Genomic DNA, 19389 nt, shown 5'->3' on the forward strand with positions numbered 1-19389 from the left:
ATTTAGCAGATCTCTACCGGGAAGCTATTGCTTGGCTCGGACATTCGTCTTTAAATGGTTTTTGTCCAGTATCTAGACTTTGCGGACAAGTCAGTCATATCATGCATGAGCAGGGGCTTTGCAAGCAAGAAGAAATATAAAACACAAAAGACGTTGGAAAATATTTTTCAACTTCATGTGGCACCTACATTATAGATTCTGGCATCATCATGGTGCCACCAGTAGTTGCCTATTATTAAGGATAAAATACTACATTGAAAAATAAATGGGGAACTCAAGCTAGTAACTTTTGTGAAGATGTAGCGACAAAAAATAGCTATAAGCATGAAGGTGCTTTGAAATCCATGCCATTGGGCATTTTGCTTTGTTGTAATTAAAGGGACCCTGAAACGCTTTTTATCAAAGTTGTGAAAAAGCACTTCACGCTAATTAAAAATGTTAGTAATATTTTGCAGCAAAAAGTATTTGAATGCGTTCCGTAGAGGCGGAGGTATTAGCAAACTTAAATCGCTCTTTATTCCCTCTGCGGTGCTTCCACTCCTTCTTCAACGACATGTACTGTGGAGGCTATAGAACATAGATCGAGTCGAATATTCGAAAGTTTTCGACTCGAATGCAAATATTAAAAATATAATACCTGATAATATTCGAAATTTTCAAATATTTGCACACCTCTACCAGAAACACAACTATATTTTGCAGCAAAAAGTATTTGAATGTGTTCAGTAGAGGCAGAGGTATTAGCGAACATAGATCGCTCTTTATCCCCTCTGTGGTGCTTCCACTCCTTCTTCAACGACTTGTACTGTGGAGGCTATGTCGGGGCAGGGTGGTGCCTGTAGCACTCTGCCCACTGAACGTCGTGCCACGCAGTTTAAAATTAGTTTTGGCCATGCACGTAGACGCCTTTACTTTTGGTTTTGGCGTGCTAAGCTCAGAGGCTGTCCCTCAGCTTGCGGTTAAGTTGACATAGAGTTTATATGGTAGCTGTCAGCAAAAGTTCAGCAACGCCATGATATTGCGCTGCAGAGGCACCGGCAAAACTCGAGCAGACGACGGCCACCGATTACCGGAGACTAGGGGTGTGTGAATATTAAAATTTTCTAATACGAATTGAATACGAATACTTGCCATCAAATATTGTATCGAATATGGAATAATAATATGCACATGCATTTATTAGCAAGTTGGTTTATTTTAACATGTTGGAACATTGCAATTACATTGTTATTAGCAAAAAGTTAAACTTGTAAGCTGGTATACTAAAAGATTGTATATTTGGCTCATGTTAGCTTTGGAAGATTGAAAAATTTCTGCTAGTCTGTTCTTTCTAACCTGTGCCTTATTATACCTCAGCAATTTCCCGTAAACTCGGAGGCATTGACCCTGTACCAGTCGTCACTCATCACATTTTCCGTCAAGCAATAAGCTCAGGATTGGGGTGGAACCTGCAAAAGAGTGCACCCTCACTGTTCACAAACTCGTGCCCCCTTGTTGCTGAGAGGCTCTCTCTTCCGCAAAGCTTAGGCATCTAGGGGTAAGCGTGTTTCACAGGCAAAATTTTGCCAGCAGCATGAAATTATTGCAAAATTCAGCACAAGATCAGACGCACTTTCTTAGATTAGACAGAAATAAACGCTAAGAACCACGTTTGTTCCCGCACAGCCAGCAATATATCCCATATGTTTCAAATATTCATATCCAGTTGAGTATTCGAAAGTTTTTGACTCGAATGCAAATATTAAGAATATAATACCTGATATTTCAAATATTCGCACACCTCTACCAGAAACACAACTAATTCTTATGACGACACTTCGAGCGCAGTGGTATTTCACAATCTTTTAATACGTAAGGTATCACAAACATTGTTACCATTGCAGACACTTTTGTGGCCTTGGTATAGCTAGTATTGCTCAAGATGTTTTTGCACATCTAGCAAATAGTTGCATGAGGACTTCATGGCATTGTCATGTGCAGTTTCAATGGCGGGGGTTTTACAAAGCTCTAGGAAGCATGATCAATCTTTACAGCAACATTCTACATTCCCTGCTGCGTAGAAATTAGTAATATCAGGCTCAGTTGTTCACGGAAGCATTGTCTCGCATCTATTATGATTTATTTACCGTGCTCAGAAAGTGTTGCAGGCCCCTTTAAGAAATTCAGAAAGAGCAAGAAAAAAATGCAGACAAGACATTGCCAGCGCTCATATGATCTGGCAGTGGGGCCGAAATTGTATTAGTGACGCATCTTTTAACCTAACAAAGAACAAGAATAGATTGCTTGAAAGGCTTATATGACAAGTTATTTACCTCTGTTAAAGAAAAAGCCAGCTGAGTTTAGTTTTTAAACCCTTAACTGCCATGACAAATTTCAAAATATTCTTAAAAGTGTGGAATTAATTTTAGACCTGTATGTATTATGCTAAATTTTTCCAGAAATTTTCATACCAGGAATGCTCGCTGTATTTTTACTGATCTTGTTGAAGAAAAAAGCAAAAGCCAGTGTGTATTATTTATTTGTCAAAATTGCAATAAACAGCACATATACTTATGTGAAAAAATTGCGGAACATTCACAAGTTACCTCGTCGTCGGCAGTTAAGGGGTTAAACCCCTGGAGGCATTTTTGCTTTGCATTTGCACACCAAGAACTGTTTCCTTACTGCTTCGAAAACGTGTTGGTTTTTTGTGAGCACCAGTGCTGTTTTCTGTCTTGCAAGTGTGTCTTTTTGATTTATTAAAATGCAAGCATGCGATGCTGGGCTGGTTGGCTCAGTGTGGCTTTTTAGGGCAAAATAGCACAGGAAAGACAATAAGAATAAACACACCACAGGGGCAAAATCAAGCAAGCATCGCTTTCTGGATGTTTGCTTTGCCTCCTACGTCACTGAGCAGGCGTTGTTCAATTGGCACTCCTACCTTGCCGTGTTGAAGACCTCTGATGAAAGCACAGCTTCGGCTGCTTCGTGCACAAAACGAGGTCCTTGTGCAATCTCACCACAGCGCTCTGGGGTGTGTGTACATTCCTTCTGTCTGTCTTTGTTTCTTCCTCTGTTTAATCTTCAAAAACACCTGATTCTAAAAAACACCTGTTTGGAAGCACGTGTGTGTGTTCTTGTGTGTCTCTGTTCTTGTGTTCCATTTTCACACTTTATGATGTAAAATGCATATTCTTTTTCATTCTTGTTCTTGGTTATTTTATATGATTGGCCATGCTCCATAAGCCTCCAACAAAGTGAACTGAAAGTTTTCACAAATACGCCGACAACTCGGTAATATGCAGGTGCAAGATCGCAAAGTGGATGCTGACACAGAACAGAAAGAGCTCAAGACATCGCTGAACAGCCTGGATGACAAGATGGCATTTCTGGCACAGCAGGAAGAAGACATACTGAGCACGTTGAAGAACAAGCGACAGCGGTCAGTCACTGAGCTTTCATCACTTACGCATAATGACTTGAAGAGCAAACAGGTGTTGTCAATATTCTAGTTGGGATAAAGAGGAAGAAGTGGCGTTGGGTAAACCATGTAATGATAAATAGAGAATGGGTGCCAAGGGAAGGGAAGTGCAGTCGGGGATGGCTGGGTTAGGTGGTGTGATGAAATTGGGGAATATGCAGACTTAAGATGCAACCAGCTGGCGCGAATGGGTAATTGGAGATGCTGGAAAGAGGCCTTCATCCCGCAGTGCACATAAAAATAGGCTGATGATGATGGTCGCTTTTAAAGGTCAGCGCTGGCCTGCTGCGTAAATTTCAAGATATTCTTGTGAGTGCAGTGTGGTGTGCAATGTAAATTTTGCCTGTATATTCCCACAACGCATGTAACACCGATATTAAAGCAACTCCATCAGCACAGGGGAAAGATTGAAAGGGTTGTGGCACAATGGTGTTGTCTTGTGTTAGTTTTTAATATTGTTCATGTTTTTAGTTGCAATGCCGGAAGACAATGTGCTTATTTTTTTCAATAAATTTTAGAACTTTCAACCTAGTGACCCTATTAATCTCATGCTGGTTTTTCACTGAGCCTGCCTTGTTAGAATCTCCACAACATTTACTGATGGTGCTGAACCTTGAATATCTTTTTTCCTGTCTTGGAAGTGTACAACTCAACTTTGCTCTTTAATGCCCACACCTGCCTGAATTTTGTCAATCAGACTGATAGTAACAAATAAAATAAATAACTTGCATACAATAGTTGTAAAGCTGTCATGATTGCATAGTTGGACTCGAGGCTAGGAACTCTCACTCACGAGTTTGGCCTATACATATATTTGTGTGATGTTACTTTTCAACATAAAGAGGACAACATGCAAGACACACAAAGAAGAAAAAGAATGGGTATCTTCACACATATAGCCAATTGCTATGCATAGTTCACATGCAGTTTACAACCCTCACTTAAGAAAAAGAAAGGTCTGCACATAAAATAATACAGTTAAAGAGCAGAACAATTTTTACATCTTTTCAAAAATTAAAGTATAAACGCCATGTAAGTGAAACATGGCCACTCAGAGTAGCAGTGAGGATGTGCATCTCACCTGCATTGCAATGAAAAACGCAAAAGCTATTATACCTAGTTTGCTTTGCACAGTAATGACTTGAGCATATCAGAGGTGTCAAAGTTTGTGTCAATTTTTTTTTTCCCTTGAGCTCTCAGTGTCTGTTACACGCTCAAAATTACAGCAGCAGCTCTAAGGGTTGCCCAAAGCATTGTTGTTGTAACTTGCTGTTTTTTTCATCCGCATGGCTGCTTGTACCTCGCGAACCATTTAACTGGCCATGTATGTAGATGAGAAATGCACTGTTGCAGACTTGAAGAAGAGCTGTCCAAGTTCAGCAATGGTAACGACCCGCTGATCGACGCTCTTGGCAATGGCAGTCAGCTGTCATCCCCTGCACACAACGAAAGCTATCTTCTGTCGTGCTCCGACAACCTCGGACCTCTGACGTCTTCTCCCATATCCAACAAATTGCATCACAGTAGCTGGGTGAGTAGGGCTGGGCACGTGAGGTCCTGCTGCTATTGTCATTGACCAATTGTGGCTTCAAAAAGAAAAGTAATTTTAGATTGTGCTTCTAGGATGAGACGCAAATATGAGGAGCTTCTCATGTTAATTGTGAGCCACCATCTAATAATAATAACATGCAAGTTTTGTGTACCAAAGCTACATCATGGCCGTGAGGCACACGGGGAAAAAAATAATATTGCCGACCAGGACTGGCACTTGGGAGCAATCAAATCAAATAAAGTTGGAGTTGATGTTAACTTTATTTTTATTATTATTATTATTGTTTCAGGATCTATCTGGTCTCGAGGAAAAGTACTTAGTCATTGAGAAGGAGCTTGAGGAACGACGGAAAGCCTTTGATTCTGAGCGGGGAGAAGCTGACAATGTCTGCCTGAAGCAGCTCAGGGAGATGGAATTCAAGCATCGGGAGGAGTGAGTGAATGGGATCCCGATATCATTGCCGTTATCACTTCATTCACGGGCACTTGACTGGATGTCGCAGAGAGATGTAGTCAGCCATCAAACATGTGAGATCAGCAGCTGATGGCAAGACATAGTTGTAGTTAATGATGGAAGTTGGTGACAAAAAAATTCTGTGTGCACATATTGGGTACTTGGTACATATAAATTTTAGTTGCCAAGTCATTTCTGCGGGATTCCACTAGGTGGAAGCTTTTGAAAAAATAAATTCCAGTTATCGGCTGGGTGCTGTTCTTTTCTTTTTGTTTCTTTTTTTTCAGAAGATATTCCTTTGTATGCCAACTTAGTACACATAATTACACATCCTTGGTAAAACTAGCTTTGTGCCTCCCAAATAATTATTTTGTGTCGTATACAAAGAACAATGCAGTGCACAGTTCCCGAAAACATACTGTATAGTACTACATGCCACTTATGGAGAACACACTCTCTTTCAGATTACTGGAGCTCATTAAGGAAAAGGCAGAAGACCTGAAGAGACATAACTCGGGCCTGCATCCACTGCCCTGTGATAGGTATGTCCTGGTCCTTTCATTTTCAGAGGTTGCCATTGTTTTGCCATGCATATACTGTCAGACCTTGATATAATGAACATGGGTATAGGGAGTTATCTGGTGTAACAAAGTGAATATAAAATTCTGTTGGTCATGCTATATCTTGTTGTTTTGACTGCTATAATAAAACCAAAAAAGCTAGATCTGAGGCAGCGAAACAAATCTTTGGTCACTCGTAGCTGGAAGTGTGTTCGCATGGAAAAATGTCATATGTTCAGCAAAAGCAAGTTAAAATGAAACATTCTGAACTGTGTGCATGTTTTGGCTTGTGCCTTTGGTTGGCTGGTTCGTGGTCATCAAGCCAGTGCTCTGATCCTGTGTGGTGACACCAACTACATGGTTGCATGTTTATGGCTATGCAAAGTGCATTTTTAATTTAGCATTATTCACATTTGTGTTCCATGCATCAGCATGACAAGCCACTGGTAAATTCTTAGGCGTAACACTTTCTTTTCTTTAGCATAAACTTAATTGTGATTTCTTCTTGTTTATCCTGCCAAGTAACAGGTCAGGACATTGATTCAGGCCAATGTCCCATCTTTTCTCTCCTAATAAATACCCCTCTCTCTCTCTCTCTCTCTCTCTCTCCTTGTTTATTCAGTATCAATGTGTACACTCATAATGAATGTCTACATATATAACAAAAACTTTTTTTTTATTACTTATTTACAGAGGTTAAACTGTTGCACATATTCATTGGTTTTTGTCAGAAGCAAAATTTGTCACTGCATGAAAGAAACCTTACACTAGCAGCCACTTGGTAGACTAAACAGACTTTCCATTATAGGATAGAAAGAGTGAAGCATGTCTTGTTTCCACAAAAGTTGATGGGGCTCCATACAGATGTGCAATAAACGATCGTAGAGAGTGAGCTTATTGTAATGAGAGCTTAGAGGGGGTTTGAGGTGGCAATACAGTCTACTTCTGTTAATTTGACCCTGACTGGACCGATGAAATTTATTGAATTATCCGGCAGGTTGAATTAAACAAGACTCAAAAGAAGCACTGAAACATGCCGCTGACTCATTGGCAGTATTTACCCTATTCTAACATGCCACAGAATAAAATGCGCACACACTTTCTCTTTGTCCAAAGCAGAAAACTAACATAGAAATGACATTAAAGCTCCAAAACAGGGTATAAACCTAATCTGCATTCGTTCTTTAGTAAGAAAAACGGGCTTGGGTCTAATTTGTTGCGCACTGGTGACTGCTTTACTAAAATCAGCTTTGCCGCGCTGTTTATTAGTAAGTTTCGCCGCAATACATCTGTGTGATGCGGTGAAGCTTGTGACCATTGTAACGGTGCTTTTGTTGGTTTTGTGTCCAACTGCACCACGCAGGTAACTTTTGGCCCAGTTTTCTTGGAAAAGTAGTGTACATTAAAATCAGGTGAAAGCAGTGATCGGACACTGTGAGCTACAGTTACTGTTCGAAAGTCCTCCTAGAGCAGGCTCAAAATGGGCATATGATGGTAGATGACATGTGTTCAATGCATTCACTGTTCCCTAATCTCCGCCAAGACAGACGCTGCTACTGTTGGGGTCACCATAGAGGTCAAGTGCATGCGTGCTGAGTGGTCAGGTTGGAATTATCTGGCAAAGGCCAATTTTAGGATTGAAATAACAAGTTTGTGCCTAAATAAATGCATGAGCACTGGCTGTGGCCTTCGGTCAGGACTATTAACGAAAAAACTAAATTAACCGGACTGAAATCAGCAGAAGTCTACTGTACCTGTTTTATGAATGCAATACCATTGTAGTCCTGCTGCATAATTACTTTTCAACTAGACTCGGTAGTGGATAACATTGTATTTTAAGTGATTTGATATCGCAAAGCACAGAATAATGGTTTGTGTGCTTATTCGAATTTTTCTTGATTGATAATTGGTGTTTGCTTTTCACTATCAGCAATTCTTCCACTCTGCCTGGAAGAAGACAAAACATCACATCTCGATCTTTGGTGAGTTTTGTATGTGTGTATGTGTTTATGCATGCTTTTTCTTTGTTGATGGAGCAGGTAACAGGTATCCTCGATTTGAGTGCACTTTCTGCCTTAATTTCAAATTGTTCAACAATGACTTCAATGCAAGTTCTTTGCACTCTTTTCCATGTGGCTTCAAAAGTTTGGGCCATGTCTTGTGCACTCTTTGTTAGAGGTAACGTGGAACTGTTGTTGATTATCAATGCATGGATAGAAATGTTTCCTGTTTTCTTATGAGAAGTATCTGTATAGTTGCCATGGGGGGGTCAGCGAAAAGTCACAAGGGTAGATATTGCTCAAAGCACAGATGTTGTTCAACTTTTTTGTACTTTTGCAAATTATGTAGATGCTGAATGGACAAAGTGTTTGAACATGCACATTAGAAAAGTGCCCCGGGCTAGTTGCCTGTTAGATTGCAACATGTGATCTGGCATAGCATGAATTCTGTAAGTAGTTCTAGTAATAGTAAAAAAAATTCTCAGGCTGAGGGAAATGCACAAAGTGATGATCTTTTGCCGCAGTTGTGTATGGTCTTTGCTCATGTCTCTTCGCAGCACAGTTCCTTGATAATCAACACTAAAGTCAGAATTTGAGCGAGTTGGTTAAGCATCCTGTGTAAAGGAAACAGTGCTACAGGACAAATCAGAATTGTACACTGATCATTATTATGATACTGCAGCTTGCATGCACCGAACAAGGACACAAGATAAAAGTTGAAGTTGAAGTTTATTCATATGCAAAACATAGGTACATAAATGTAATATACAGACGAGGGTCCCAAAGTAATGATACTTTGGGACCTTCATCTAGGTAACACAGAAGTGCTGACTACTTGTGCACTGATACTGAGTGCACTCTGTGTGCGCTTGTATGGCTCACTTGCCCCTTTCATTTATCACTATTCCCTGTGAAAATTATGCCTAATATCAATGTTAAGCCCGAGATTGCAACAGTGGTGTTATGAAAGGCTGAAACAAGATTAGGCTTATAACATCTGGCAACCTCGTCTGCCTCCTTGCAGCCCATTCTCCCAACGCACCCCTACCTGTCGTTCGAGCGAGGCACAGAGGAGTGCCCCATCAGGATATCCATTCCATCCTACACGTTGCGAGGAAGTGGATCCAACGCTCACATCGAGTACGAAGTCAAGGTAAAAATTGCTCTTCAAAAATGACTTTGGCTCTTCCCACTTGAAGCAGCTGGTACATTAGTGTGGTGCTTGTTTCAGGTGCATACCCATGCCTGCTGGCACACATTCATTTTACCCTGTCTGTCTTTGGTTAAGCAACCCTCACTTTAGCTTTTATCAGGCTTTTCATTGCTGTTAAATGTTTCGTGGAAGATTCTGTCATGTTTCCTATTCAGTCCTTTCATGTTCTTATGGCTTTATCTCCTTTATACAGCATCATAAAGATTAAGGAGATGGAAATTAATTTCAGCAAGAGCCTTTTGTCTAACTGTCGGGGGCCGCATTATGACAGGCTGAAGTGCAGAAATCTTCGTATGTCAAGCTTTGATGATTGTTTAAAGAAACCTGGGGGTCAAAACTAATCTGGGGCAACCCCCCCCCCCTTTCCCTGCTATAGAATCTAGACATAAAAGCTGAGAGACATAAAACTTTATCGTCGGTCTTTTTTTTTTCTGTCACTGTGTGCTTGTTTCTTTTCCAGGTGGTAGTCATGGATGACAGCTGGACCTTGTATCGGCGATACAAGCGGTTTCGAGAGCTCCATGACTACATGAAGTTAAAGTATGGACAGAAGGTGAGACCTCATGAGGAAGAAGGCCGTGGTTCTTCTCCTTGAAGCAACTTCAGTGCCATTGGTTTTTAACAATTTTCACTGATTAGTGTAGTACGAGGGGAGCACCTGCTCAATTGTCTTTCGCACTTGTGCTTAGTACTAGTATGTTAAGCAAGCCACCCATCATTTATAAATACTGTATAAGTGGCTGGAATTTTGTGAGGATGTAAGTTTTGTATTTTTCTCAAGGCCCCTTGTAATTAGCCACGCAAGAAACCTGCACTTATTCATTTAACCTTTCATTCAGTGCCACTGCATGCCCTGCAACTTCGTAAAATTTACTGCCAGTGTACTATTCAAAAACCAAACTCAGTGGAAATTGCTAGGTTCTAATCTCATAAATAATGCATTGCTTACAGTGTTAGCCAATTACTTACTTGGCACTCATAAAACAAAAAGGCTGCATTCTTGTGTAAGCTTTGGATACTGACATACAACTGGCATTTAGCAGTGGGCTGTTTTTCTAAATAAATCGTTGTTCGAAGTCATCATTGTGTGCCTCTCATCTCTGTACTTCTCCTGTGGTTGACCCCAGCAAGGACATTTCACAAAGTTTTTTCTCTCTCCCTCTCCTGTGGTTGCACTGTTTAGTACCAAAGTCTCATAACCTCAGTTTGTTGCTGTACACCTCTTGGTATGCTAATTAGTGCGACATGGCGTTGTTGGGCAGTATGATCAAAATTCAAGAAGATGTGCACAGCAGTTGGCCTTCGCTAGCAAGGTTATTACCTCAAGGCCAGGAAGCCAAGGTAGGAATGTGTAAATGCTAAGGTGAGGTTGAAGCTACAGATTCACGAAACAGTGGCACCTGATTAACAAGGAGCACAGCCAATGGAACATGTCTTATATTGTTCATATTCAGCTCCATGTAGGCATCGCTGCCATTCCTCTTGCTTATGCTGAATTCCACTGGTTGCCCTGAAAGAACTACCTGTATTCATTAGATTTGTGATATCAGAGCACAGTCCAATTGAGTGCTTGCATTGCACTTCAGTTTCACCAATCGAAATCTGCCAGAAGAAGGCAGAGATGCTCCGCTCCAAATCGCAGCAGACGCCTTCGCACTCAAACGGTGTCTTATTGCATGTTTAGGTTATGCATTCTAAACCTTGCCATTGAAAATCCACCTAGGAAAAGTTGATACAAAACAAACACTGAAAAATTCACAACCATTTCATATTGACTTGCTCAGATGTCCCAGCGGCTATGGTGTGCCGCCACTGAGCTTGAAGTCATGGGTTCAATTCCTAGCCATGGTGGCTGAATTCCAATGAGGGCAGAGTGCAACAACATTCATGTAGCATATTTTCTGGACTATGGTCTGCACTCGGTGTATAGTCCGCAGGGGCCAATTTGCACTTAAGATAAAAAGTTTTTCTTAGATAGGCTGTGCCTGCTGTATAGTCCGCAGGATCGAACTTTGGGAGAAATCAGGCATTTTAGCTTGTCTGCAACCAGTAAAAGGTAGGTAAGTAAACATGTCATTGTCCACCAGTAAAAGCCTAGGTCCTTTATGAGACTGTATAGCGGACTCGGTACTAAAAGAGGTCAGAACCACTCTCATCGTGACTGCCAGAACAAAACAAGTCAAGCATGTCGGATTCGACAAACGGCTCCTCAATGTCTTTATCGCCTTCAGAACGGTTAGATCCTTGTGCGCGGTCTACTACAATGATCTCGAACAACTCCGGGAAGCATATTGAATATTTACTTGCATATTGTCACGCTTTCATATGTTGTGGCATTTATTTCATCATACACTCTTAACAATATCCCAAGCTGCCTGATTGAGCTGGAAATATTGCCTGTGTGCAGTAACGACCATGGCGGAGCTAACTTTGCTATGTGATTTAGCACGGGAAAAGTTCACAGGGGGCAGTCTGGCTTTGTTATCTTCAAGTGCGCCTCCAATCTTAAGAAATAGAATCATGTATAGTCCGCACCTCGAGAAATTTCGACTTTCAAACTTGTATAGTCCATGAACTATAATCCAGAACATACTGTATATAAATCTAAATGCCCGTTAAAGAATTCCAGGTGGTTGAAAATAAACCGGAGCCCTCATAGTCCATGGGTTGCTTTGGGATGTGAAACCTTATTATGTAATTGGTGATTTCCTATCGACTAATGGAAAACAAAATAGTTTCTTTGCTGTGGCCTCCTCCACGTAATCCAGTGCAATTCCCCTTGATATTTCAGTTTTTAAATTGTCTCTTTGTTCCAATTCGGTGGCAGGTGATGCTGCCATACTTCCCCCCAAAGCTGCTTTTTGGGAACAAGTCACAGCGACTGGTGGAAGAAAGGCGCAAGCTGCTGGAGGTTTACCTAATTGAGCTCATCAACAAGTGCCGTCGTGACCTGTCCTGTCCCCTGCACCGAACAGTGCAGGGCCTCTGCAAACAGCACATGTGGGAGTTTGCACCATTCTTCCGGAAAGGATGTTTCGAGACGAGCAAGCACAGCACTGGCTGAATGCCATGATGTTTGCATAGCTTCGGATACACTTTTCACGCAGTGCGCTGCCTGTTTCATGCAACAGTATCAATTGCACTACGCCTTGCAATGTGATTTTGAATTCGCGATCACGAGCCTTCTCATGTGGTTTGTGGGCAAAGGAGCCTGACAGGTAAGAATGTGCAAACAGGGCAGTTTTTAACCACTGCTGGCAGAATTTTTCAAGCAAAGCACACACGCTCGTGGTTCGTCATTGTGATATTGCACAGATCGTTCCCAAGTTGTTGGACTACTGTGCTTGCATAAAAAGTTGGCCTTCAAGCCAGACAGTGGTGTGGCATTGAGTTTGCCGGTGACAAGCATTCTTTTGCCGAGGCAAAAGTTATGTTGTAAGTTCGCACACTGACGTCATTTGTTAAAAGGGTGTTGCATGAACAGACCGAACAGCGAGCTTTCATCGTAGCCAAGCATGAACAGACCGAACAGCGAGCTTTCATCGTAGCCAAGGCTAACCATGAAATAGATGGTTATACTAACAACACGCCTGTGCCGTTTGACCGGGTGCGTTGGTTGGTCACCTTTCTGCTGTGTCGAGAAACCAGTGTGCAATGAGCGGGGGTGTGTTTATATCCAACTCTGTAAATTCGCGACTGTTCCTAAATGTTGTCTGCTTTGAGGCAAACCTATGCAAGTGCAGCAAGAGGTAATGTGAGGAGGCCTTCCTGGTGGCCGAGTACCAACTGTGTTTCCAAGAGCCAAGCTTTTGTTTCATATACTCACTTGACAAAGTATAATCTAGTGCACCCTCTTTTATCAGCACCTTTGTTGCATCTGCTTTTGTGAAGCATTGGTCATGGTGCTTTTGCTTGTGGTAGCCCTGGAGAACAGTACTTCTGCTGTGTTTGCTTTCAAATGGTAGTGCCTGTTACTGTAGCATCACTGGTATATTGGTGCCGCTTTGCAAGAGGAGACTGGTATTAACTGCCCCAAAAATGCATTTGTGCATGCCACAAAAAGCACAAGGCAGTTTTTACTTGCACATCCACCTCGTTGGAGAAGACTGTAGGTGGCGTTGAGGAGTGAAGTTGGGTGCTGCCACAACCTTTATCAAGTGCAGGATCTGGCAACTAACCTACAGCAAGTCGTCGTACACCATGTAAGGGTTCTCCTGCTTACACGAGTACAAACAAGTCATTGCAAAGTTTTTGTTTCAAAGTGTTATTTAGCTTTGGCCACGAGATAGTAGCAGCATAAATCCAAGCTTATTTATGATGCGCCCAACTATCGAGTCTGACTCATACCTGCAACTATGCTAAGTGTTTTTAAACCATTTCGGAGCATGCTGGAAATCTGACTGTTCTTCCTTCTAGCTTCGATGGGGATGCCTGCGTTGTCCTATTTGTATAGGTATTTTTAACTTTTGGAGACATATACTGTTTTGCATGAAAGCATAATGTGAGGCGTGCTTTTTTTTTAGTTTTATTATGAATGAGTCGGGCTTGTTGCAACACTCTTGTACAGTTTTCTCTTTAGTTTTTGTTTCTCCACTTCCGTAGAGATTTTTTGTATACTAGGTTATTCCTTGTCTTTTGCATTTGTCCATGCTTTTGAATGCATCATCAACTTTTCTTATTTACTCCAACTCCACTTTGTATTGTGGGGACACGTCAGCACAAATACATCTGGTGCGCACAAGAATTCCTTTAAGTAGTTATATACACTATAGCATGCGAGTTTTATTTAAGTCCTAGGTTCACTAATAGCAGGAAACGAAGATTGAAAGCTCATAATCACTGAAGAGTGCAGTACACGTCCGCTGCTGTCATATAGCAGCTCGCAACACATTTCCTGGGGAGTCCTGATCTCGTACATTGTATAGAGCTTGGCAGTGGTTATAATAATGTTTAGGTTTTTCTCACTTCTCCATATTACTGGCATACAAGCACCTACTCATCTTACATAGGAGAAACGATTCAGCACCATCAAGATATTCATCTCATACTTTCATCTATACAAATGCTGTAGGTTCTTCGAAGTGGATGTTAAAAATAGGGAGCGTGAGGCAATTTGCATTAGCTCAAACCAACTGAAATTCTTTTGCATATATTTGGTTTTGCAGTTGTAGTATAGAATAGCATACTCTATTGTATCTAACTGCAAGGTGGTTATGCCAGGCCAGTTTTAGTCATTTTTGTTTTATTGAATACACTTCACAAGCTATTTCATAGCTTTTGTAAGATTTGTATCGTCACTGAGTGGTGAGCTCACACATTTATGAGACCACACTGAGATACATAGTTGCTAATTTGCTGCGTGCCACAAACGTGCCTGCTGAGGCTTTTCAGGAGTATGGGATGCCTGCTTGCATGCTACAATTTAGGGCCGTGCCACTGCTTACCTTCAGGTGCGGAAGGTAGGCAGTGGAAATGGCACTGAAGTCTACAATGTATAGTCAAAACTTTAGTGCACACTTTGCAGAAAACCAGTCTAAAATCTAATGCAGTGAGGAGGCTTGCTTTATCTCTCTCTCTCTTTCTTTCTTTTTTTTTAACGGAAATTAAAGAAAAGTCTCCATGCAGCTTATCTGACACCAGTTCTGTCACAGCACTTTGGGTGCATTGTAACGTTTGGTTGCTTCAGTGTGACTGGCACACTAACATGTTTATGTTGTGGTTGGTGCGAATTTTATCATGCATTTGCTGCCATTTGCTGCATGCCACAGACGTGCCTGCTGAGGCTTTTCATTAGTATGGGACATTTGCATGCATGCCACAGTTTAGGGCCGTTCTTGCAAAACATTCTTCTGGAACATTCTTGTGGACATTTGCTGGGTCATTTACTTGGTCATTGAACTGTGCTTTGTCAACACTAAGAGTGGCACCATTCCCACATTGATTGGTGAAAGACGACACTGAACAGTGATCGGCCTCCTTTTGAGAGGCAAGCGCACAAAAATCTGCTCATTCCAGCATTTTGTGAACAATGTGTTTTGTTCGAAGTGTTATTGGTGATGCCTTTTCTTTGTACTACGTCTGTGTGAATTCATGTACAGTGTGCGTGCAGCGTGCTTTCGTTTGTATTTATATTGAGAAGACACCCTTTTTTTTGTTGTTGTTCTTGTGAGTGCGCACATGTTACAATATGGAAAGCCTTCATCTAACAACTACACAAGATCTTTATTGCCGAAGATATTTCCACACCTGGCCTCAACTGCTAGCAATCTATTGCTTATCTTGTGGGACTCCACGGCTGATGTTTGACTGTTTAATAAGTAACCATATTTGACCAGTTGCCACTATTTGTGAACGTTCAGCCCTTGTAAAATGTAAAATTGACTTTGAGGGGGAATCTGTAACTTTGTTAAATTTGTACTTAGAGCTGTAATGAAAACTGTGGCTTGTTTTTGTTTATAATCACTTAAAGTGTTTGATTGATGCACATTGTTTGCTAATGTTTTCACACATACATGTTTCTAGTGTTGGTAGTTTTGTGTATTAGACTGTTTAGAGCTTATTATGTTACAACACACTTGCATTGCTTGCTGTGCAGATATGTTGAGATGTCGTACCTGACAAATTTCACGCCTCAGCATTCTGAGCTGAACTGGTGCAAAGCTCAGTTCTCATGTTTCCACATTTGGCTGGGCTGTAGGAAATGCTATAACTGGTCCAAATGGCTTCCGTTTCTGCAGCAATAAACTGTGGCTACTCATGATTAAATGTTTAAGCATGACTGAACGAGGATGTAGAAAGAAACACCCATATAGACAGGGCTGTCTCTGTGTGTGTATGTTTCTTTCTATGTCCTCATTCAGTTGTGCTTACACATTCCATCACGGATTCAAACCAGCTAGCCCACCATGTTTTAACCAAGTGGCTACTCATTGTGTGCTCTTTGCACAGCATCGGTGCCCATGAATGTCAGTATTTGAAGAATTTTTGTTTTTTGTTGAGTCGTTAGACATTGTTGAGGTTTTGGCATTTGTCAGAATTGAATCGGCACAGTTGTTGCTTCATGGCACTTCACATCCCACCTACCATGACGCTGAAAACATTACGGTGCTGATTTCTCAAGAGGCTTGTTTTCAATCGCCTTCCTTTCGGAAACTTTCTGTGGCCAACTTTAACTAGAAATTTTGGAGCTTCCTTGATTGATAAGCTTTTGTCACTGCAATATATGGAAGCACCTTTTACTTTTTTGTGTGTGTGTTTGTTACGAATGTTTTTTTTTTTAATGAAGCCTATTTCGTCTGCACATCAAGACACAACCATTTGTACATTACCTTTTTGCCATACAAAGTTACAGAAACTCCTTTGAGGTTTGAAGTGTTTAGTCCTGTCATTGGTTATGCACATGATGGCTGTTGTATATTGATTTATTGCAACTTTTTTGGCATAAGTGTGAAGGCCAACTCCAAAAAAATTGAGACCTCATAAAAATCCTTGTTTCAGGCAGTGTGCAAAATTTTATGTTTGAAATACTAGTGGATGCGCCGCAGAAAGCTAGCAAAAGTATGGCATTCTTGATATCTTCAAAAATAAATAGACAATGCCGCCATTAGCCATGACCACTCACCCGAAGTGACACAACATCACTTTGTTGTGAACCAGAGTGGATCATTGGCATGACCACCATGATTGGGTGACACCAACAGCATGTTGAAAATCTCTGACGCCATGTTCAGTGATCTGCGTCGTACCTGCTAACCACCAGGCGCATGCGTGGTCTGCTTGGATGCTATTTACAAGTGGCTAATAAGAAAATTGGGCAATTGCCAGTACTGCAGCTCTGCCAAAATTGCTTCAATAGAATGTACCCCTCGCTTGTAACCAACGTAGCCAAAGTTAAATTTTGTTGCAGCCGGCCTTTGATGACATTGGCTTCGACTGTAGCTTTTTTTAGCCGTTATAAATATTTTTGGCTGTAGGATCCCTGTAGCTACAGACTAAGTTGTTTGGCTTGGATTAAACTATAATGAATTAAAGGAAGCTCAATTGAACTAAATTGTATTACATTACCTACTGTGCTTACTTTGCAAAAGCGTGCTTGGTGCAGATAGTGATAGTACAACATTGCTTTCTCATGTAAACAAAAACGTGGCCCATGACTTGCAGAAAATGTTCTTATAGTTGAAGGCAAAATTTTTTTCTCTCTCAAATAGAGTAATGAATGAGGTATACCTGTTGATAAGACACCAAAATTTCACCACTACATCGTGCAATAATGGTATAGCATTCGCTGTAGCGACATTTGATGTATGTACTACCTGATTTCCTGTGGCTTGTCCAAACAGTACCATTCTCATAAGGTATCCAAGTCCTCGCAAGTCCTGGCATTGTAGTGGCATTTATATGCACACAAAGCTTATGCAGTTCAGGTGTTGTTCATGGCGCCAATGTTATATACACAGCGTGCCTGCCAGTTTTGTCTGATCAAAGGAATGTGCCTTATTACCGCATCTTAGGCGATCCTAAAAATGTTTATGAGAAGAGCAATTTTAGTGATGCTTAAATGAAGTGTCTCAAGATGTGGGATTATAAAATTACAATATTTTTAGAATTTCGTGCTCTCTGAAAGTTGCAGATGTACAGTGTGGCATTGCCACTGGCTTTAAAGATTGTTTGTTAGTCACATGCATTAATAGGTATTTTACTTGCAGTATGTGTTGACAAGTTCATTCGAGTGTATTTAGGGCAATGCAAGCTGCTCACAATACAAATAAAGGAGATTAAAACTAGGGCAGGTTCCAAGCACATAGGAAATGGTGAGATATGTCATTGTACAATATGCACATAGCCATCAACGTGTTCTCCTGCACAAGGGAAAAATGCAAGTTGTTTGCCTTCTCACTAGCAGTGGCGTTCACATAGCTTGCCTTGTGTCAACTGAGCTTTGGCCTGACGTGCTTGGTTAACGTATCGCCATAAAACCAGTGGCACAGATATAAATGGCATTTAATTGTGGCATTTTGTGATGCTGTTTCTATAGAGTTTACTGCAACAATTACTAGAAATAAATCTGGAGCTAGTGTCTACGAGAGCTGGAAGCATGGTGGTTCAGCCAGCATAAAAAAGTTTAGTACATGGATTTTACTAAACTTCGTCCTTCTGGCTTCAAACAGCTTTGTGACTTAGGAAATTGATCATTTTCAATAAGATGTCGCGTTATGAATGCAACAATTCGTGGTGGTTATGCATATTGCCTTCTTTAATGCCTATAGAAAAGTATGCATGATGATTAGACAAATTCATTTGCCACCTACCATTCCCATGGCAACTGAGGATCACAGTACCAGAGCTCCCCTTAGTAAAATTTGTAGGAAATTTTATGGCTGTTCCCAAGCAAGGTGTGCAAAGCTTCTCTCCCAGTTTGACAATGGGAAAGGTCTTGGAATCAGTGTAAACTTCATAAGGTATGCTTGGCTCACGATCTTATCGGCAAGGAGATCTGTGCTATGCGCAAACTTCTCTAACATGTTGAACGAAGTATCACGAGAGTCCACGATCATCGTAGCTGTTCCCATCTGTGTCCATTATTCCAGCATTTCAACAACGATAGTATGTACACACCAGGCTTGCACTCTGCAGGTTGCTCAATACACACACCAGGTTTTTTTTACGGTCAAGGCTGCATGGAAATTGTGTGTGGTGGAGTTACTTTTATGATCTGAGCCAATTTGCTTATCACAAATGCATTTCTGTTGGCTGTTCCTTTACAGGATGGCCAATAAATGTTCCTTCACTGTTATGATGTGTGTCTGCTTCGCTTAAACTTCTGCTGTTAAAAATTCAGATCTAGAGGGAGTGTTATTTATTTATACATTTATTCGGAATACCTACATCGCCTGCACGGCATTATCGTAGGGGGGTTAAAATACAGGTCATCACAATGAAAAAATATTCAGCAACATCAAATGAATACATCAGTAAATGCAACATTGTTTAAGCCCTGAAATTTGCAGAAGCGGAAGACGAACTAACAAATTATCAAAGTAACAGAAAAAAAAAACTAGCATATGTGCAGAGATGAATAACAGAACAATCTGACCAAATTTTTTAAATATCTTAGTTATTCAATTTAAGGCGCTCAAAACTCTGCATGTGCA

The 19389-nt window shown here is 41.0% G+C and overlaps 1 protein-coding gene across 2 annotated transcripts in view; it reads left to right on the forward strand.

The window, feature by feature from the left end:
- The window catches only part of Klp98A (kinesin-like protein 98A), a 68818-nt gene extending 49787 nt beyond the window's left edge, over positions 1-19031 (forward strand). For both annotated transcript variants that reach the window (XM_075674197.1, XM_075674198.1), the window contains 8 exons: positions 3285-3421; positions 4814-4991; positions 5302-5444; positions 5930-6007; positions 7956-8007; positions 9050-9178; positions 9699-9791; positions 12066-19031. In XM_075674197.1, coding sequence (XP_075530312.1) covers positions 3285-3421; positions 4814-4991; positions 5302-5444; positions 5930-6007; positions 7956-8007; positions 9050-9178; positions 9699-9791; positions 12066-12302 — 1047 coding nt within the window. In that variant the 3' untranslated portion in view covers positions 12303-19031. The remainder of the gene's footprint in view (positions 1-3284; positions 3422-4813; positions 4992-5301; positions 5445-5929; positions 6008-7955; positions 8008-9049; positions 9179-9698; positions 9792-12065) is intronic.
- The last annotated feature ends 358 nt before the right edge of the window (positions 19032-19389 follow it).

Source organism: Dermacentor variabilis, chromosome 11 (genome assembly GCF_050947875.1).
Source record: "Dermacentor variabilis isolate Ectoservices chromosome 11, ASM5094787v1, whole genome shotgun sequence".
In the NCBI taxonomy this organism is placed as follows: Eukaryota; Metazoa; Arthropoda; class Arachnida; order Ixodida; family Ixodidae; genus Dermacentor; species Dermacentor variabilis.